Source organism: Balaenoptera acutorostrata, chromosome 6 (genome assembly GCF_949987535.1).
Source record: "Balaenoptera acutorostrata chromosome 6, mBalAcu1.1, whole genome shotgun sequence".
NCBI classification, from domain to species: Eukaryota; Metazoa; Chordata; class Mammalia; order Artiodactyla; family Balaenopteridae; genus Balaenoptera; species Balaenoptera acutorostrata.
Window position 1 is genome coordinate 117,310,326 of NC_080069.1, and position 17,077 is coordinate 117,327,402.

At 55.7% G+C, this 17,077-nt stretch overlaps 2 protein-coding genes across 8 annotated transcripts in view; both read left to right on the top strand.

The window, feature by feature from the left end:
- GARNL3 (GTPase activating Rap/RanGAP domain like 3) overlaps positions 1–2,288 on the top strand; it is a 155,203-nt gene extending 152,915 nt beyond the window's left edge. For all 4 annotated transcript variants that reach the window (XM_007194660.2, XM_057549099.1, XM_007194661.2 and 1 more), the window contains 2 exons: positions 6–132; positions 1,824–2,288. In XM_007194660.2, the coding sequence (XP_007194722.1) occupies positions 6–132; positions 1,824–2,001 (305 nt within the window). In that variant the 3' untranslated portion in view covers positions 2,002–2,288. The remainder of the gene's footprint in view (positions 1–5; positions 133–1,823) is intronic.
- A 3,193-nt stretch (positions 2,289–5,481) lies between these two features.
- On the top strand, positions 5,482–14,516 carry SLC2A8 (solute carrier family 2 member 8). 4 transcript variants are annotated; one of them, XM_007194656.3, is made up of 10 exons: positions 5,482–5,626; positions 5,715–5,880; positions 6,131–6,337; positions 7,784–7,883; positions 9,312–9,511; positions 10,266–10,409; positions 10,509–10,617; positions 11,360–11,533; positions 11,939–12,084; positions 13,553–14,510. In XM_007194656.3, exons 1-10 carry the CDS (start codon positions 5,571–5,573, stop codon positions 13,688–13,690), a joined length of 1,440 nt encoding a protein of 479 aa, XP_007194718.2. In that variant the 5' UTR covers positions 5,482–5,570; the 3' UTR covers positions 13,691–14,510. The 4 variants fall into 4 exon arrangements, with proteins under 4 accessions (XP_007194718.2, XP_007194719.2, XP_007194721.2 ...); XM_007194657.2 differs by having other exon boundaries at positions 5,718–5,880; positions 13,553–14,509; XM_007194659.3 differs by lacking the exon at positions 11,939–12,084 and having other exon boundaries at positions 5,718–5,880; positions 13,553–14,516.
- The last annotated feature ends 2,561 nt before the right edge of the window (positions 14,517–17,077 follow it).

Genomic DNA, 17,077 nt, shown 5'->3' on the forward strand with positions numbered 1-17,077 from the left:
TCCAGGCCTCTCCGATGAAGGTGGACCCAGGGCAGAAGGAGCACCAAAGCCCAAGTCAAAAGCCCGGAAGCGGTTGGAAGAAAACCAAGGAGGCCCTAAACCAGGGACAGTGAGGTCAACTAGCAGCGAAAGGTAAAGAGGGACGCAGCCCCCAGCAGCCCCTTCTCGGGGTGGCGGCCCCTGAAGTCACAGCACAGCCACAGGGCCCTTCCTGCTGACCGATGATGCCATGTGCCGGCCCCTTCGGCCGCCACAGCAGAGGGTTGGCAGCCAGCTCCTCCCTGAGGATCCCCAGAGAACACTGCCTGCCAGGGAGGGGCCCAGACAAATGGGTGACCTCACTAGCAATCCAACAAATGCACATTAAAGTACCTTGAGACTTTTTTTGCTCACTAGATTGACAGGGATTTTTTAAAACAAGAATGCTCAGTAAGAGTGACAGGCGCTCTCCAGTACTTGTGGTGGGCGTAGAAACAGGTACAGCTTTTCTGGATGGCCGTTCAGTATCACACGTCCATGAGTATTTGTTGAATCCCACTGATTTGTCCCCTGAGGTTCTCTGTGTCCCTCAGTAACATCTTGCCTGCTCCTGTGTGGAGGGCAAGGGGGCATGTGTCCAGGCTCCATTAAGTCATTCAACACACATTCTTGGAGTACCTGGCACTGAGCTGGGGATATGGAGCTGAACTTCAGCAGTTCACAGGCTGGTGGGAAAGGCCAACAGGGACATTCTAGGAATTACAGCATTCCAGGGTGGCAGGTGGTGCAGAAGAATGAGGGGTGCCATCACACCACACTGGGGGCAGGGGGGTCCCAAACATCAGGAAAGACTGAGCCCAGTCTCATAAATCAAGCAAGCATTAGCCTGGCCCAGAGAGGGGCAGTACTCACTCACGCTTTAATCCAGTGCACTTTCATTGAGCCCCTACTGTGTGACCAGGCCCCTGCCCTCAGGGACTTTACATGCTAGTGTGGAGAAACAGATAATAAACCTGTGAACAAATAAGCAAATGCTATCATTTCCATTAGTGACAAGCACTGCAAGGAAATCTATAAGAAGGCAGTGATGGGGGTGGGGCAGATAGAAGGTCTACTTGAGGTGGGGGCTGGGAGTCAAGGAAGGCTTCTTGGAGGAAGTGGCACTTAGCTGAGCTTTGAATGAGAAGGAGCTGGGGGAACAGCCCCTCCGACAGCAGGAATAGCAGGGGTAAAGGCCCTGAAGAGAGAGAGAGAGGGGGGGGGGGGGGCGGGGGGGGGGGGTGGGGAAGAGAGTGGGTCAGCTTGAGCACAGACAAGGATGCAAGGTCAAGAGCGACCAGAGGCTGGGCTGGGGCTTTTACAGGCTCCATGAGTACTTGTTGAATGAATGAACTCCCTGAATTTGGTCAAATTGGTTTTGCAGGTATCAAGAGAGTGAGCGTCTTGAATGCAGGAGAAAATAGAGAGGGCAGGGGTGGGCTGGGAGGAGGCTGGAGGGGTCAGCAGGGCCGGGGCCTGTGGCCCGGCGTTTTAGCCTTGTCCTCAGGCCGTGGGGAGCCAGGGGAGGGTTTTAGGCAGAGTGACATTATCCCAATTTTCCTCACAAACACCTGTGCGTCACCGCTGGCCTTTAAAACCCGTAACCACCCATGAGATCGGGCTGTCTGCCTGCAGAACACCAGCTCTGCTGGGGCGGGGTGGGGGGGTCACTCCTGCACTTCCCCACTCTCCCCCATAATGGCAGGCGGAGGGGGAGAAGGGCTCCCGAGTTTAGGGCAACAGGAAACAGAGCAGCCAGCTCAGTGGTGCCCCAGGATCCGTTCACAGTGACTTTTCTCCTCTAGGATCACGTTGAGCTCCTTGGAAAGTCCTTCCACTTCTGAAGCCAATCCCGAGGGGCGTTATCAGTCGACAAGCTCCGACCCGGACCCTGTGGCTGAGCGAGAAGGCAGCCCTGTCTGGGGCAGCAGCCCCTTTCAGCTCACAGCTTCCTCGGACGAAGACATTATTGACTTGAAGTAAAGAGTCCCAGTCGAGTTTGCCATCTTTAATTTTCTTATGGAGGTTTACACTCTTTAACCAGTTCCGACATCACTTCTCAACAAAATGTGGCTTTTAGCCTGTCCGTGGTCTATTGGACCAAAGCTTCTGCACCCTCGGCCAGTTTGGGTCACTCTCCAATGTCCGGTGCCATCTTAACCTTTGTTTCTTTCTGTTCAGGAACCATCAGCACCCTTGTAATTAAAGGTGGTAGATTTCATTGAGGTTTTAGATTGAAACTTTGAATAAATCAAAAATGTTCATTCTTATTTACTGCAACCTTCTCTTACATTTTATATACTTAGATGGAAAAGTTATTTTTTCATTACAGTTTTGTTTTGTCACATACTGTGTTTCTTTTATAAAGAAAAGCCATTGCTTTGAAAATTTATTATAAATAAGTTTTCTTTCTGCACCTTTGGCCCCTGTTGCTGTTTCAGTTCACTGTGATTGGAACCAGCTGCGTTTCTGCCTACAGACTTGAGAAAAGCTGAATTTTTAGATCTTTGAAACTCCTGCTTCTTTCTCTTTGTGTCTCACAAAAAATAATAAGGTATAGGAGCCTGTTAAGAGTCTTAAGATTTTTTTGGGGGGGGTTATTGTTATTGTGAAATCATATAACCAAAAAAGTTACTCTCCATCATCAAAATTATCATTCTCAAATTCCCTCCTCTTGTTCCAGTCTGCTTTGCTCTCACATGAACCAAATGATTATCCTTCCTCTTATCATGTATCTGCCTTCCATTGCTCCCTCCTTAAAGTGAGAAGAAAATGTGAGTTTGGCCAGGTGAGAATGAAACAGTGAGATGTCAGCCTCTAGCCAGGGGAAATCAAAGGAGGGAAACCTAGTTTAGCTGATATTGTAACAATTTTAAGTGGTGTGAAGAAGATAATTTACTTTTGGCTTTAGTCTGATGGATTCCATTTTATTCTGTCTCATCTTGCCTATATTACCCATCAAAAGAAACTTGAGATCATTTCCTCTGTTAAAGTGGCTCTGAGGAGTTCCTCTGCAGGTCGTCTCACTAAGTGCAGAGGCCTGCGCTTGACATGACCTTGATCTGATAGATTTCACAGAAGTTCTGGACCCTACCTCCTTCTGGGCCTTGCACACTGTGGGGAGAGCTCCCCTCTCTGCCTGTTGCACAGACGGTCCAACATGAAGCATCCAAGCTGAAGGCTGCCTGGTCCCCTTCAGCAGAAGGCAAGAGGTGAGAGTATTAAAGACAGTGCTTTTTAGGCGTACCCAGGAGTCTCCTCAGTCTTTGTAACATTCAGCATTCCCGTTCTTCTTCTGTGTTTTGTTATGCCCTTTTTGTTTAAAGGGGGAAAACACAAGATCAACTACATACTGTATCTCAACCTCACCTAAAGTTTTGTGAATTAGATTTTATTATTCTTGCTTTTCAAATAAGGAAACTGAGGCCCAGAAAGGGGCAGTGATTTGAACCTGTGAGTTCTCTGACCCCAGAGCTGTGCTCTCTCCCCTGTCTACCATACAGAGCCAGGCTGAGTGCCTTGTATCAGCTGAATCTGGCTGGTGTTTTTCGTGTTAAAATACTCTATAAGCTTCATGAGCTTGTATGTGTGTTTTTCCTGTCATTTTTTTTTTTTTCTGAAGTTTCTTCTCAGCCTGGAATAGAAAAACCAAGGGCTATTTAGACCATTCTTCCAAAGAGATTGGCAGCAAGTGGCACCCCATGATTTGACAAGAGTCACAGATCTGAGGAGTGGATGTAGAAAGGGCAAGAGGTGGGCCCTACTAAACAGACTGATGGTGCCTAGCTTACAAAAGGGGAGCGGGAGGCTGGTCTGGCAGCAGTGTCTGCTTACAAAGGCCAAGAAGTGAACACTGCACACTCATGGGGAGGGAGGTGACCAGCCAGAGGGCAGGAGCAGGTTTGTAGGGATCCATGGCTCAGAGGGCTGGCTGGCCTTAGCTGGGCTCGCTGGATCACCCTGTTTACGGAAGCCTCTCTGCATATCCCTCGGGCTGAATTGCAAAGTAAACCTAAATGCAGCAGTTTGCCCTTGAAGCCTGACGCATCCCTCCTCTCCGCAAACACCAAGTACCCACTGGCTGGAGCAGGAGATCGTGTCCATTGGGGGAGGGACAGAAGTAAACAGGTGATCACAAGCAATGATAAGTGCTAAGAATTTATGACCGGAGCACAGATGCTGAGGAAGCACAGAGAGGCGGTTGCCTAAGTCTTGAAAGACAGTAGTATCAGGTGACTGCGCTAATCATACCGGCTAGCATTTGAGTACCTGGCATGTGCTTGGTCTTTTTATATATTGCCCCTACTCACAACCCTCCTGCAAGATAGTTAACTGTCATCTCCACTTAGAGATGAGGAAACAGAGGCCCAGAGAGGGATTAGAAGCTAAGCCTGTCACTCTCTTAGCCCTGGTTCTTGCCGAAAATACACAGCACTCCATCGCAGTTGCCTGCACCCAGAGAGTGCGGCATACAAACGGCGAGATTCTGCAGCGCACTGACTTCATCGTACTCACCTCCAGCAGTGACCTGGCTGCACGCACATACAGAGGCTGGCTATTAACATCCGCAGGGGACTCAAAATTGGGAGATATTAAGATGAAGATTCCAAAGTCAGGGTTACCTATGAAGTGAGTGTAATTTAACAGGGAGCGTAGAGCTCACTGATTTAAGCCCAGATCAGTCACAGCTATGAGGCATGAGGGACCCCGCCCAACACGGGACAGCACCCGAAGGTCCTGGTCTTTGTCGGCAACCTGGGCCTCCCCCCGCCCCACCCCCACCCCCACCCCACCCCCACCCCGAGTCGTGACGTGCACGGAGGTGGGCTGCGGCGCCAAGGGCCACGCCTCTGCCCCGGCAACCCAGCTGCAGCGCCAGGCTCAGCATCCGAGAGAGTGGCCCAGAACCGTTGTTTGCAGACCTTCCGCCTTGCGGCTCTAGGTGGGCAGAAGTGCCCAGGCCCCAGGGCAGCGGTTAACGCCAAACAGAGACCGCAGATCCGACCACGGAGGGGACGTGTTGCTGCCCAGAGTGGGGGCGGGAAGTTCTGGGCGCGGCCCACGTGCTCCGCCTTCGTCCAGCTCCTAGCCCCACTGGTTGAAGCTAGATTGAGAGGCGGATCCAGGAGCAAGTGCAATCCCCGCCCTCCACCCTCATTGGCCGGCTCGGTGTGAGGCATCTATATGACCCCGCCTCCGAGCTCGCATCACACTCCTATTGGATGACTGTGTGCTCCGGCCCAGCTACAAACTCCGCCCCACCTATACACTGGATAGCTCTGTCCTAGGGGCGGTTCCAGGGCTCCTCGCCTACCGGCTCTTTGCTTCCATTGGTCCGCTTTGACTTCAAGGGCGGCTCCTAGCCCAGAGGCGAACACCGCCTTGCGTTCCCATTGGCTGCTCCCATACCCGCTGCCGTTCCGACCCCGCCCCAGAGCCACCATTCACCGTTCATTGGCTGGCTCTGGCCTGACAGGCCGGTGCAGGCCGCGCTCGCGGGACCCCCGGCAGTTCAGGCGTCGGAGCGGACCGGGCAAGTGTTGGCCGTGGACATGACGCCTGGGGACCAGGAGGAGACCCAGCCACTCCTGAGGCCGCCGGGAGGCAGGTGAGTGGACAGGGGAACCCGAGCCCCGGGGGCGCTGCCTCGCCCCTCCCGCTGCGCCAGGCCCCGCTCACCGACCGCCCCGTCCCAGCAGCGCTCCCCGCGGCCGCCGCGTCTTCCTCGCCGCCTTCGCCGCTGCTCTGGGCCCACTCAGCTTCGGCTTCGCGCTCGGCTACAGCTCCCCGGCCATCCCGAGCCTGCGGCGCGCCGCGCCCCCGGCGCTGCGCCTCGACGATGCCGCCGCCTCCTGGTTCGGGGTGAGGCCTCGGGCTCACCCTCTAGCCCTCCTGGGACCCTCCTTCGCCCACCCTTAAGATGGGCGCCAGGACCCTCCCCCTGCCTGGCTTCGGGCGGGCACTGAGACCCTCCGCCGAGTACGTCCCGGCTCCCCTGCCAGGGGTCGCCCATCCCCTTCCCGCAAGGCCGCTGAGGGTGGGGTGGAGGGCGAGGTTGGGCCGCGGCACCCCCCGGCGGCCCCTCCTCAGCCGGCGGTCGCCCCGCCCCCAGGCCATCGTGACCCTGGGCGCCGCGGCGGGGGGCGTGCTGGGCGGCTGGCTCGTGGACCGCGCTGGGCGCAAGCTGAGCCTCCTACTCTGCGCCGTGCCCTTCGTGGCCGGCTTCACCGTCATCACCGCGGCTCAGAACGTCTGGATGCTGCTCGGAGGCCGCCTCCTCACCGGCCTGGCCTGCGGCATTGCCTCGCTAGTGGCCCCGGTGAGTGTGTCCCCCAGCCTGGCGCCCTGGGACTCGGGAGAAGGAGCAGACCTGGGGGCCTTGTTTCCCCCTGGCTGCGGCCTCCTGCCTGCCTGGCACCATGCCCTTTCCCTGCTTCGTCTTCCTTACACTCCAACGGGCCTTGGAAATAGCTGCTGTTATTGTCCCTGGTTACAGATGAAGTGAGCTTAAGAAACGTGAAGTCCTTTGTTTAGGCACAGCTAGTCAGTGGTGAAGCTACTACTGGAGCCCAGGATGGTGCCACTTAACAGGTTCTCTCTTTCGCTCTGCAAATAAGATGGCATCTGTAGATGGTCAACAGAAGCCTCACAGTATGGCTCAGATCCCCCCCTTGTCATTCAGACCACTGACTACAGTTTAGCAGGAAAATCCTGTTCTGGTTTGTCCCCAGGGGCGAAGGCTGCTGGGACCTGCGGCTCCCCTTTACTGCTCAGGAACCGGTCCTCCAGCCACTTCCCCTGCTTCTCTCTCACCACCTCCTGACCCAGCACTGCCCAGGCTGCCTTTGGAGCTGGACATCTGGGTGAAATCCCGGCTCTGCCACTTACCAGGGCAGAGCACCTCTCTGCGCCTGTAAAATGGGAATAATGGCATTACCTCGTGCTGTGGTTGTGAGGCTTCAGTGAGACCCTGCACATACAGCCCTGGCCCTGGCATGGCCTGTGGAAGGACTATGGACCCTGGCAGCTGGGATTGCGGGGTGACCCGTGAACTGCCGCTGGTCATGAGTTTGGATGATCAACCACCCACACCCTAACCTGGTCAAGATTGAGAGCAGTAGCTCAGAATCCATCCCTTTGCACCTACCACTCCTTTCAACTGCATTTGCTGGGTAACAGGCAGCAGCTAGGTTGGATTTTATATTTTGGAGGGTTTTTTTACTGGGCAAAAAACACACCTGTCTTAGACATGGGCATAAGGTATGGAATAACCTAGAAGCATGGGCAAGGGCTTTCTGGCTCCTGAGCCCAGAGGATGCCGTGGCAGTCACTGGTAGCAACTGAGGTGAAGAGTTCCTGCTTTCACTCCAAGGGCACCACTCAAAGTATGGTCCTTGGACCAGCAGCCTGGGTGTCACCTGGAGTTGGTTAGAAAGGCAGAATCTTGGACCACCGCACACCTATTGCATCAGAATTTGCATTTTGTCAAGGGTATACATTACAGTAAATGAAAGGTTGAAAAGCCCTTCTCGCCCCCGCCCCACACACATAGCAGCCTCTTCTATACCCTTTAAACACCTGCTGCAGATCACTTGGTGGGGGCAGGGAGGTATGCGGAGGGCTCTGCTGACCAGGGCCTGCAGTTAGGAGCCCACTGGGCCTGCAGCTGCCCCAGTTGAGGCTCTCCTCAGCTCTGAATGGCTGAGAGTTTTCAGTTTTAAGAACTCTTCGACCCCAAGTAAAGTCCCATCTTAATTACCAACAGGTCTACATCTCCGAAATTGCCTACCCCGAAGTACGGGGGCTGCTCGGCTCCTGTGTGCAGCTGATGGTCGTCATAGGCATCCTCCTAGCCTATCTGGCAGGTATAGTTTTCATGTTGTCTCTTTTGATAACTGTTAATGGCTTTGTGGCTATTTTACAGATATAGAAACTGAAGTTCAGAGAGGTCAAGGGATTTGCCTGAGGTCACACAGCCACTGCCCAAGATGCCAGGTTCCCAGACCACCTCCCTGAGACCCTGGGTCATGCGGGTCTTGGGACAAAGTTCTGGGGAGAGCTGGAGAAGATGATGTCCTCATCTTCCCAGAGCAGAAGCCCATTCCAGGAGTGCGGGGAGGGCTGACTGGTTAGGTCAGTACCTCGCTGTGTGGTGACAAACTAGGGTTCTGGGGGTGGAGGGGGCACTCCAGAGTCTTTAGCCTGAGAGCTTGGAGAACCCAAGCCTGTCTCCCTCAGAATCAGTACTGGATTTGCAGCCTGAAGGAGGCAGGTTCCAGGGGACCTGAGGGTCAGAGCTGGGGCCAGCATGAGGAAGCTTCCAGAGGCAGACTGGAACTGAGCTGGGATAGAAAGAGGGCAGGCTTCATATCTGACAGTCCCAGGTTAGGGGAATCTGCCAGTTACTAGCTGTGTGACCTTGGACTAGTCACACCGCCCCTGGGAGCCTCAATTTCCCTATCTTTAAGTGGAGATAATCCTACCTAGTCTGAGGCTGTTGAGGGATTAAATTAAGTGACACTTTGAAAAGTGCCTGGCAGCAGGCCCCAAATGAGAATTGTCAAGGAATGGCCTGAGAACCGTTGGGGGATGGGGGTTTCGGGCCTGACGGGCCGTGGCAGGGTCCGGGGCACGTGCCCTCTGGTTCTTCAGAGTAGCTGACGTGCGGGTCCGTGGTCTTTCATTTTTACCCACTTACCATCCTGACTCTCGTTCAGAGTCCTGCCAGCAGTCTAGCTGCCTTGCGGGGCCAGCAGTATGCCAAAGCCCCTGCACAGACACTGACGTTCGGTACAGACATGTGGGTCACACCCGTAGAATTTCCTCCAGGTCATCATAATCTGCACTTTCATTGATCAATTTCTGTGAGTTTTGATTGACTGGTTTTCAGTGAAAAGTCTCCCCCAACTCTGTCCCTCTTCCTCTCCGGAGGCGCCAGCCTTGCCTGCTTCTTGGCAGCCTTGCTGAGAGTCTGCATGTAGGAGGACTATGCATATTTATCCTCCCGCTCCTACCTTTTAGACGAATGGTGCTATATACCACGTCGATACATAGCGAGCGCCTTTGTTTAATGGCTACGTACATATTCACTGATACACCCCCCATCGTTTCCACAGCCCTTAGCAATAATGATGACAATATCAACAACAAACCCGAGGGCAGTCATGCAAAGGTAGTGAGGTCCCCACCCCTTAAGCTGTGTCCCTGGGGTTGGCGAGGGGGCAGGCACTCCCAGAGAAGGTCCAGGCTGGCTCACCCCAGCTCTGATGTCTGACCCACCCCACCCCACCCAGGCTGGGTCCTCAAGTGGCGCTGGCTGGCCGTGCTGGGCTGTGTGCCCCCCTCCTTCATGCTGCTGCTCATGTGCTGCATGCCTGAGACCCCTCGCTTCTTGCTGACTCAGCACAAGCGCCAGGAAGCCATGGCCGCCATGCAGTTCCTGTGGGGCTCCGAGCAGGGCTGGGAAGAGCCCCCTGTTGGGGCTGAGCACCAGGTGAGGGGCTGGGAGCCAGAGCTGGGGGGAGGGGACCATGAGGTCTCGCCCCTTTGCAGCCAGGGGAGGTCAACACAGTCTGTGGCAAAGGCTGTACACACACAGTGGCGGGTGGGATTGGGGGTGTTGTCCTGTGTGCCAGCAAGCAGAGGCCTGCTCGAGCCCCACTGCTTGGCTGGGCCCCAGCCTTGGACATCCCTGGGAAAGCCTGAGCCGTGATCTTCCTGTCCCAGGAAGAGAAAGGCCGGGCCACATCAGAGGAAACTGCACGTGCAGACTTGAGGACTTAGATTTTTTAAACAGGGAGTTGTCGGGCAGGGGAGAAGACTGAGTCTCTGCCCCTTACCTGCTGTGTGACCTTCCCATCTTTAGCCCTAGTTTCTTCATCTGTAAAGTGGGAGTCATAGCACGTGTCCGGCAGTGGTGGTGAGGATCAGTGGGGCGGGGGGTGGCGCTTGGCCCAGGCCCAGACCCAAGGCTGGTGGGATTCGGGAGCCCTGGGCTCTTTGCTCATAGAACATCTTTGTGGATCCCCCAACAAATCAGGAAGGGCCGTGGGGAGGTGAGGATCTTGTCACCTTACAAATCGGAGGCTAAAGGGATGCAGGGACCTGAAGCAGAGGCTTCAGGTGGGGCCGGGACAAGAAGCAGAGGCTCCCTTACTCCACCAGGCCTCAGGACGGTGGGCTCAAAGCTGGGGCGCCCTCAGGACAGGGTAGAGAGAAGCACTGATGCCCGGTCTCCGTCTGAGCAGGGCTTCCACTTGGCCCAGCTGCGGCGTCCTGGCGTCTACAAGCCGTTCATCATCGGCATTTCACTGATGGCCTTCCAGCAGCTGTCGGGCATCAACGCTGTCATGTTCTATGCAGAGACCATCTTTGAGGAGGCCAAGTTCAAGGTAAAGAGACCTCTGCCCCAGCCTGCCTCACCTGGATGCCATATGGGTGGGACCTAGTCCCGGGGTCTTCGCCTGACCCGCCTCGGCCCGTCTCCCCAGGACAGCAGCCTGGCCTCGGTCATCGTGGGGATCATCCAGGTGCTGTTCACGGCCGTAGCGGCCCTCATCATGGACAGAGCCGGGCGCAGGCTGCTCCTGGCCTTGTCAGGTGAGGCCCAAGGGTGACGGCTCAGCCCTCTGCAGGTGGGTGGCCCAGGCCAGCCTCCCACCACAGGCTGGAGGGTCTTTGCTGAGGTCACCACGTTGAGGGAGGAGGACAATGGCTGAGTGTCCCTGAGAACAAGGCCAAGACTTCAGGAGAGCTCTCACTGAGCCCTTGTTCCAGACCAGGCCCGTGCTAACGGCATCGCTGCATCACACCTTAACCTTCGCAGTGAACCTACGAGAAGGCGCCATCAGGGCCCAGTGTACGATGAGGAAACTGAGGGCCCGGGGCTGAAGTGGCTCAGAAGCTTGTGGTCTTTCTGGGCAAGTGACTTTACCTGAGCCTGTTTCCCCTCTGTGAAACGGGGGTAACCGTGGGCCATTGTGAGGACCAGGGGATGATCCGAGTGAGGCTCCTCGTGTTCTGAGCCCCACCGAGCACTTGGTGCTGCTGGGAAAGTGGGTCTGGCCTCTGTGGCTGCTCCTGCTTCCTCGGGCCAGGGAGGGTCTGCTTCCAGGAGCTTTTTGGAGTTTGCTGAGGTTCAAGGTCCAAGCCGGGGCTGGCAGGGCTGGGCTGGGGTGAGTGCAGTAAGGCAGGGCTCTGCTCACTGCCCCTCTCAGAGGCATCCGGGCCACGTTGCTGTGGCCCACAGTGCACGAAGACTCCAGCCCCCCAGCACCACGTGCCCGGGCCGCGGGCCGCCTCCCCTTGCCCCGTTCTGCCCACTGCCGCACTCCACCTGCAGGTGTGGTCATGGTGTTCAGCACCAGCGCCTTTGGCGCCTACTTCAAGCTGACCCAGGGCGGCCCTAGCAACTCCTCGCACGTGGACCTCTTGGCGCCCGTCTCCATGGAGCCCGCCAGTGGCAGTGTGGGGCTGGCCTGGCTGGCGGTGGGCAGCATGTGCCTCTTCATCGCCGGTGAGTGGGGAGGCTGAGTCGGGGGTGAGGGGGCCGCCCTGTCACCACCGGGTTCCTGTGGCTCCCAGTGAGGCCAGGCCTACCGGCCTCACCTCTGCGTCTGCAGCTCTGACCGCGTGCCAGGCACCAAGCTGAGCCCGTCTCTGCTCCTCTCACACGACTTCCACGACAGCCCTCCAAGCAGGCCCCTCCTTGTCCCGTTCCGTAGCAAAGGCCTGACGCATAAGAAGTGAGGACAGTGGCCTGAGACCCCACGGCGGGAAGGTGCTGAGCTGGCGGGCCCAGGCTGGGATCCAGGCCCCCTCAGGCCACAGCTGGCCAGCCCCGCAAGGCTTCAGCCCAGGTGGTCTGCGGCGAGCTGAGGGTCCAGCCCCGTGGGCCCTGACGCCTATCTTGCTCCCGCAGGCTTTGCTGTGGGCTGGGGACCCATCCCCTGGCTCCTCATGTCTGAGATCTTCCCTCTGCACGTCAAGGGCGTGGCCACGGGCGTCTGCGTCCTCACCAACTGGTTCATGGCCTTTCTCGTGACAAAAGAGTTCAGCAGCCTCATGGTGAGCGCGGGCCCCGATGGCCTCCCCCTCACGTCGTAGTCGGCAGAGAAGCACTTTTCAGAATTACTCTTGTTGCGAGAGACTTGGGGTCCGTGGCTCTGCATGCAGGCTGAGGCCCCAGCATCTTGAGACACCATCTTGGTCAGGGGTGAGGGGGAGCAGACGGGCCGGGGCAGGCGAGAAACCCAGGCTGTGGCCACTCAGGAACCTCCAGGCTGTCCAGGTGCAAGGACAGCAGGGCTGACCTCCTCCCCCATTGGACTCTGGGGACACGGGCTGGGAAGCAGGGCTGTGAGAGAAGCTCCGGCTTTGGAGTCAACAGGCCTGGGCTCCATCCCCATCTTGGCCGCCTCCCTGCTGGGTGACGTTGGGTGTGCTGCTCACCCGTCTCTGAACCAGTTTCCTTGACCGGAAATGGAGAAGGGTAACGTACCTTCCTCTTAGGGTTGATGGGAGCATCAGTTCAGTTCAACATTTTGCCACCTTCTCATGGATGGACTGACGCAGACATGGTCCCTGCCTCAGGGCCTCCCATCCAATACGGGGGCCACTCTGGTGCAGACAGTCAAGCCATTTGTTCAGTCATTCATTCCCCCCCAGGTCTCCTGGTACCTACCATGTCCAGGCCTGTTCAGGGTGCCAGAGCAGCAGTGAATGAGACGGACAGGGTCGCCTTTATGACAGGGGCTGGTATGACAGTGCACAGTGGTGGGAGGAGGAAGCACCAGGAGGCCGGGCTGGGGCAAGGGGAGGCAGGTCATGAGAGGAGTGGATGCTTGGGGCTGGACCGGACTCTGTGTAGAGCCTGTGCTGCCCCAGGGGGCATGTCAGGAAGACCAGAGCAGAGGCCTGGGGGCGGAAATTACTTGCCGGGAGCTTGGAGGGGACAGACAGTAAAGGAGGGGGATGGCACCAAAGGACCTAAGAGTGACCTGGGGGTGTACAGTGCTGAGAGGCCAAGAGAAAGCCTTCACGGAGGGAGGGGTGAGGTCACCATGTCCCAGAGGAAGAGGAGCTGAAAGGGAGTGGCCTTTGGTTCCGGCACCTGGGAGGTCACTGGGGCTGGGCTGGGAGGGTGGACTGACTGACCAAAAGTCACCGCTCCCTCTCCCCTCCACGCATGGGCCCTGAGTGTCCCCGTGTGTGCACACGCCCCCATCGCCAGTAGAGCGGAGGTCTGTGGGCCCTGGGGTCAGACACTGGGGGAGGAAGCCCAGCTGTCAGTTGATAGCAGGTCTCTGACCTGGGGGCAGTCACTTCGTCACAGTGAGCCTCAGTGTCCCCGCCACACAACTTCCACACCTTGGACAGTGCTCAGCTCAGGCTTCTGGATGGCGGAGCCCGGAACCTCCTCCACTCCCGTGAGCCTGGGCGGGGTGGGCCCCGACTGGGGCCTCGGCTTCTCGGCTGGGGCGTGAGGGCTCCTGACCTGCCGCGTCCATGCACGGCCTCTCCACTCTCTTAGCAGGAGGTGCTCAGGCCTTACGGTGCCTTCTGGCTGGCCGCTGCCTTCTGCATCTTCAGTGTCCTTTTCACTCTGGCCTGTGTCCCTGAAACCAAAGGAAAGACTTTGGAGCAAATCACAGCCCATTTTGAGGGGCGATGACCGCCCCTTCCCATGAGTGGCTGCCCCTCCTAGCTGGACCGGTTTTGGGCCTCGGAGGGGATGGAGCCCGCCTGTGACTCCAAACTGAGCCTCAGCTGGAGCCTGGATGCCCCGCCTGCCCCCAGGGAGTCAGCAGCCAGGACTGTAGCCCCTTAGAGCCTTGTCCTCTGGGGCCCCTCCTTCCTGCCCAGCTCTCTACAGCCCAGTGAAGCACGGGGACAAGGTTCCCAGCCCCTGGGTCCAGTTTCCACTGCTGCCCTGTGACTCGTGAGGAGGGAACATCTCGGAGACGCTTTGTTGTCCTGTGGGCAGTCCTCCACGTGCCGTCTCCATCATGACACGAAAGTGACAGCGGAGAAGGGGGACTTTTGGTTCCTCGTTTTCTGGAGAAGATGCTTTTGGAGGCTGGGTGATGGCCATGGTTACTCCTCTCACATGGCTGCCTTATCAGGAAGGAACTTTGCCAAATAAATATTTGACTCAGAAAATCAGGTCATGACCTCTTTGTGTGGGCTGCAGTCCAGAAGGCATTTTCCTGTCCCTTCCATAAAACTAGGCCTCCCACGAACTGAGTCTTGCCAAGAACATCTATGGATCTGCTTTCTCGTGGTCAGCTAGGCTTGCCTTTGGCACTTGGAGGTCATTTCTGACTCTTTCCTTGGGTTCAGTCCCCTGAATCATTAGTCATCAAATCTTGAGTTCCTCCTACAAAAAAGAAGCCTCCCTTCATATTAACTTTAATGGAGCCAGAAGTCTTTTACAAATTACTTTTATTGTCTGTTGTATAAGTAATACATGTTTATTGCAGGAAAACTGGAAGACACAGATTTATGTAATATAATTATTTTTTATGGCAGTTAACCATCTGCTAGGCACTATCCTAAGTACTTTACAAATATTAACTCCTTTATTTAGATAAATAATAAAATATTCACACCTGCACCTTACCAGACAGAACCTCTGTTGAGAATTTCGTTCTGTCTTAAAAGATCTCTCCCCCAACATACATGCTTCCCAGCATCACTACACAGAAGTGGGACGCCCTACTTCCCATTCTGTAACCTGTTTTTATTCACTTCTCAGGCTGTGCAGCCCAGCATGTGCCCACCTTGACATCTTGTATTAAGTTTTGTAATGAGACCAGAGACAGGGGGAATGGAAGTGTGGAGTGGTCCAGGGGAGAGCAGGACAAGTTGCTTAACTTCCCTAAGCCTCAGTTCATTCATCTGTAAAATGGGCATAATGATGTTATCTCCCTCATGGGGTTGTTATGAGGATGAAAGGAGCTGATCATGTAAAGCACTTAGATCTGAGGATGGCACTGAATAAGTGCTCAATCAGTTTAGCTGCTGGTGGTGGTAAGGCTGTGCAGGTAAGGGTGGGAGGCTGTGGTGGTGATGGGGAGCTGCATGCAAGGCTGGTTGTGAGGCTCTAGGGGTGCTTTATAAGGGGATATTTGAAATCTTTACAAGTGTTTCTCTTTATACTCTATTTCCTACCCTACTGCCTCAGCAACCTCTGATTGCTACCAGCACCTACTTACAGGTACCAAGGACTGTGGACACACACACTTTTCAGAGGTCCCCGTACACTCCCTTAAGGCCTTCCCATCCGAGCACAAGGTGCTTCAGGGACTAAGAGCCAGCCCCAGCGGACAGCCCTGTATCTACCCCAGGAGCCCAGTCCAGCACCATCAGGCACAGGTCCATGAAGAAGTGGGGCAGGATGAAACATCCCCAGAAGACAGGTGCAGCAGAAGCTGCACTTTACCCAGCCTGGGATAGAAATGTGCGCTGCCAACCGACATCCACCCCATCTCCCACTCCCACCCCCAGAACAACTTCCAAGAGAATCCTGGCTTCTGATAACAAGGCAAGAAATTCCCTAACACCACCCAGTGGACATGGGCAGAATCAACTGCGGCGTGAACCACTCTGCTACCCCCCAGTGGCCATAGGTGGGTTCGTAAGACTAAGGCAAGAAACCCCTTGCTACCTCCTAGTGGCTGTTATGGGTTTAGCACCTGCTGGGCCTGTGGTGGGCAGAACACACCAGCTGGAAGAGCCCACTAGCCAAGGAATGCAGGCAGCCTCTGGAAGCTAGAAAAGGCAAGGAAAGAGATTCTCAAGGAAAGAGATTCTCCCCCTAGAGCCTCCAGAAGGAAAGTAGCCCTGAAGACATCTTGACTTTAGCCCAGTGAGATCCACTTCAGACTTCTGACCTCCAAAGTTGTAAGCCTAAAAATCACACAAGCCCAAGGTAGAGAAGAGCTTATCTCAAAGAGATCTGTGGGTGTGACTTGCTTAATGAGTGAATCCCAATGAGATTCATAGAAGACCCACAAATGTAGAATCATATTGGGAAAAACACTACCAGCTATGATTGAAAGGGAGAGAGACAGTACAAAATGACAAGAGGCTTAGGACCCCCAAACTCATTTCCCCTTCCTGGGTAACACATTCTCATCTCCTTAACGTCAAAATGCCTCTGAAACTAAATTGCTCATCAGAAAATTGCTTGATTAGTGAAGATCAACAGGCTTGTGGGGAAATTCCATCAACGCTCTGAGGAAGCCCACTGAAATATCCCCTGGGGCAGCACGGAAGCCCCCAAGGACAGAATATTCAGGAATCTCCTCTCCCAACACTTCTAATCGAACACTGTTAAAGTGTGCTTCTGCCCCTGAGATTACTGAAGACGTCTTCCTGCTGATAAGCTTTTTTTTTTTTTTTTTAATTTATTTTTGGCTGTGTTGGGTCTTCGTTTCTGTGCGAGGGCTTTCTCTAGTTGTGGCAAGCGGGGGCCACTCTTCATCGCGGTGCGTGGGCCTCTCACTATCGCAGCCTCTCTTGTTGCGGAGCACAGGCTCCAGACGCGCAGGCTCAGTAGTTGTGGCTCACGGGCCTAGTTGCTCCGCGGCATGTGGGATCTTCCCAGACCAGGGCTCGAACCCGTGTTCCCTGCATTAGCAGGCAGATTCTCAACCACTGCGCCACCAGGGAAGCCCTGATAAGCTTTTATACTTTGACAGTTCCAGGCCAACCTGCGGCTGCTCCGTTCACACTGAGGGGCCCTCACTTCCTTTACCCCTCCCAAACTCTCAGAAGGGCACAAGAGGACCGTGAAGGTGGCTGGGGTTGGGCCCTGAGCTGACTGACGAGGGAGAGGAGCTCGTGGAGCCGGGCCCAGGGCACGCCAAACCCAAGGAGAAACGAGGCGCCTAGACCTAGTCTGCGCCTGCGCTTAAAGCATCGCTCCCGTGAGCCTTTGCGGCCAAGTCGCTTCCTGTCCAAGAGGCCCCAGTCATTGGATTCGGTGCACCTGAAAGGCATGTGCAACAAAGCGTGATGGGAAATAGATTCTGGGAGCAAGAACAGGCGGAAGCCT

Coding starts and splice junctions, on each gene's coding strand:
- SLC2A8 (XM_007194656.3), top strand. CDS start 5,571: ATGACGCCTGGGGACCAGGAGGAGACCCAGCCACTCCTGAGGCCGCCG. Junction 5,627..5,714: donor CTGAGGCCGCCGGGAGGCAG/GTGAGTGGACAG, acceptor GCCCCGTCCCAG/CAGCGCTCCCCGCGGCCGCC. Junction 11,534..11,938: donor CATGTGCCTCTTCATCGCCG/GTGAGTGGGGAG, acceptor TTGCTCCCGCAG/GCTTTGCTGTGGGCTGGGGA.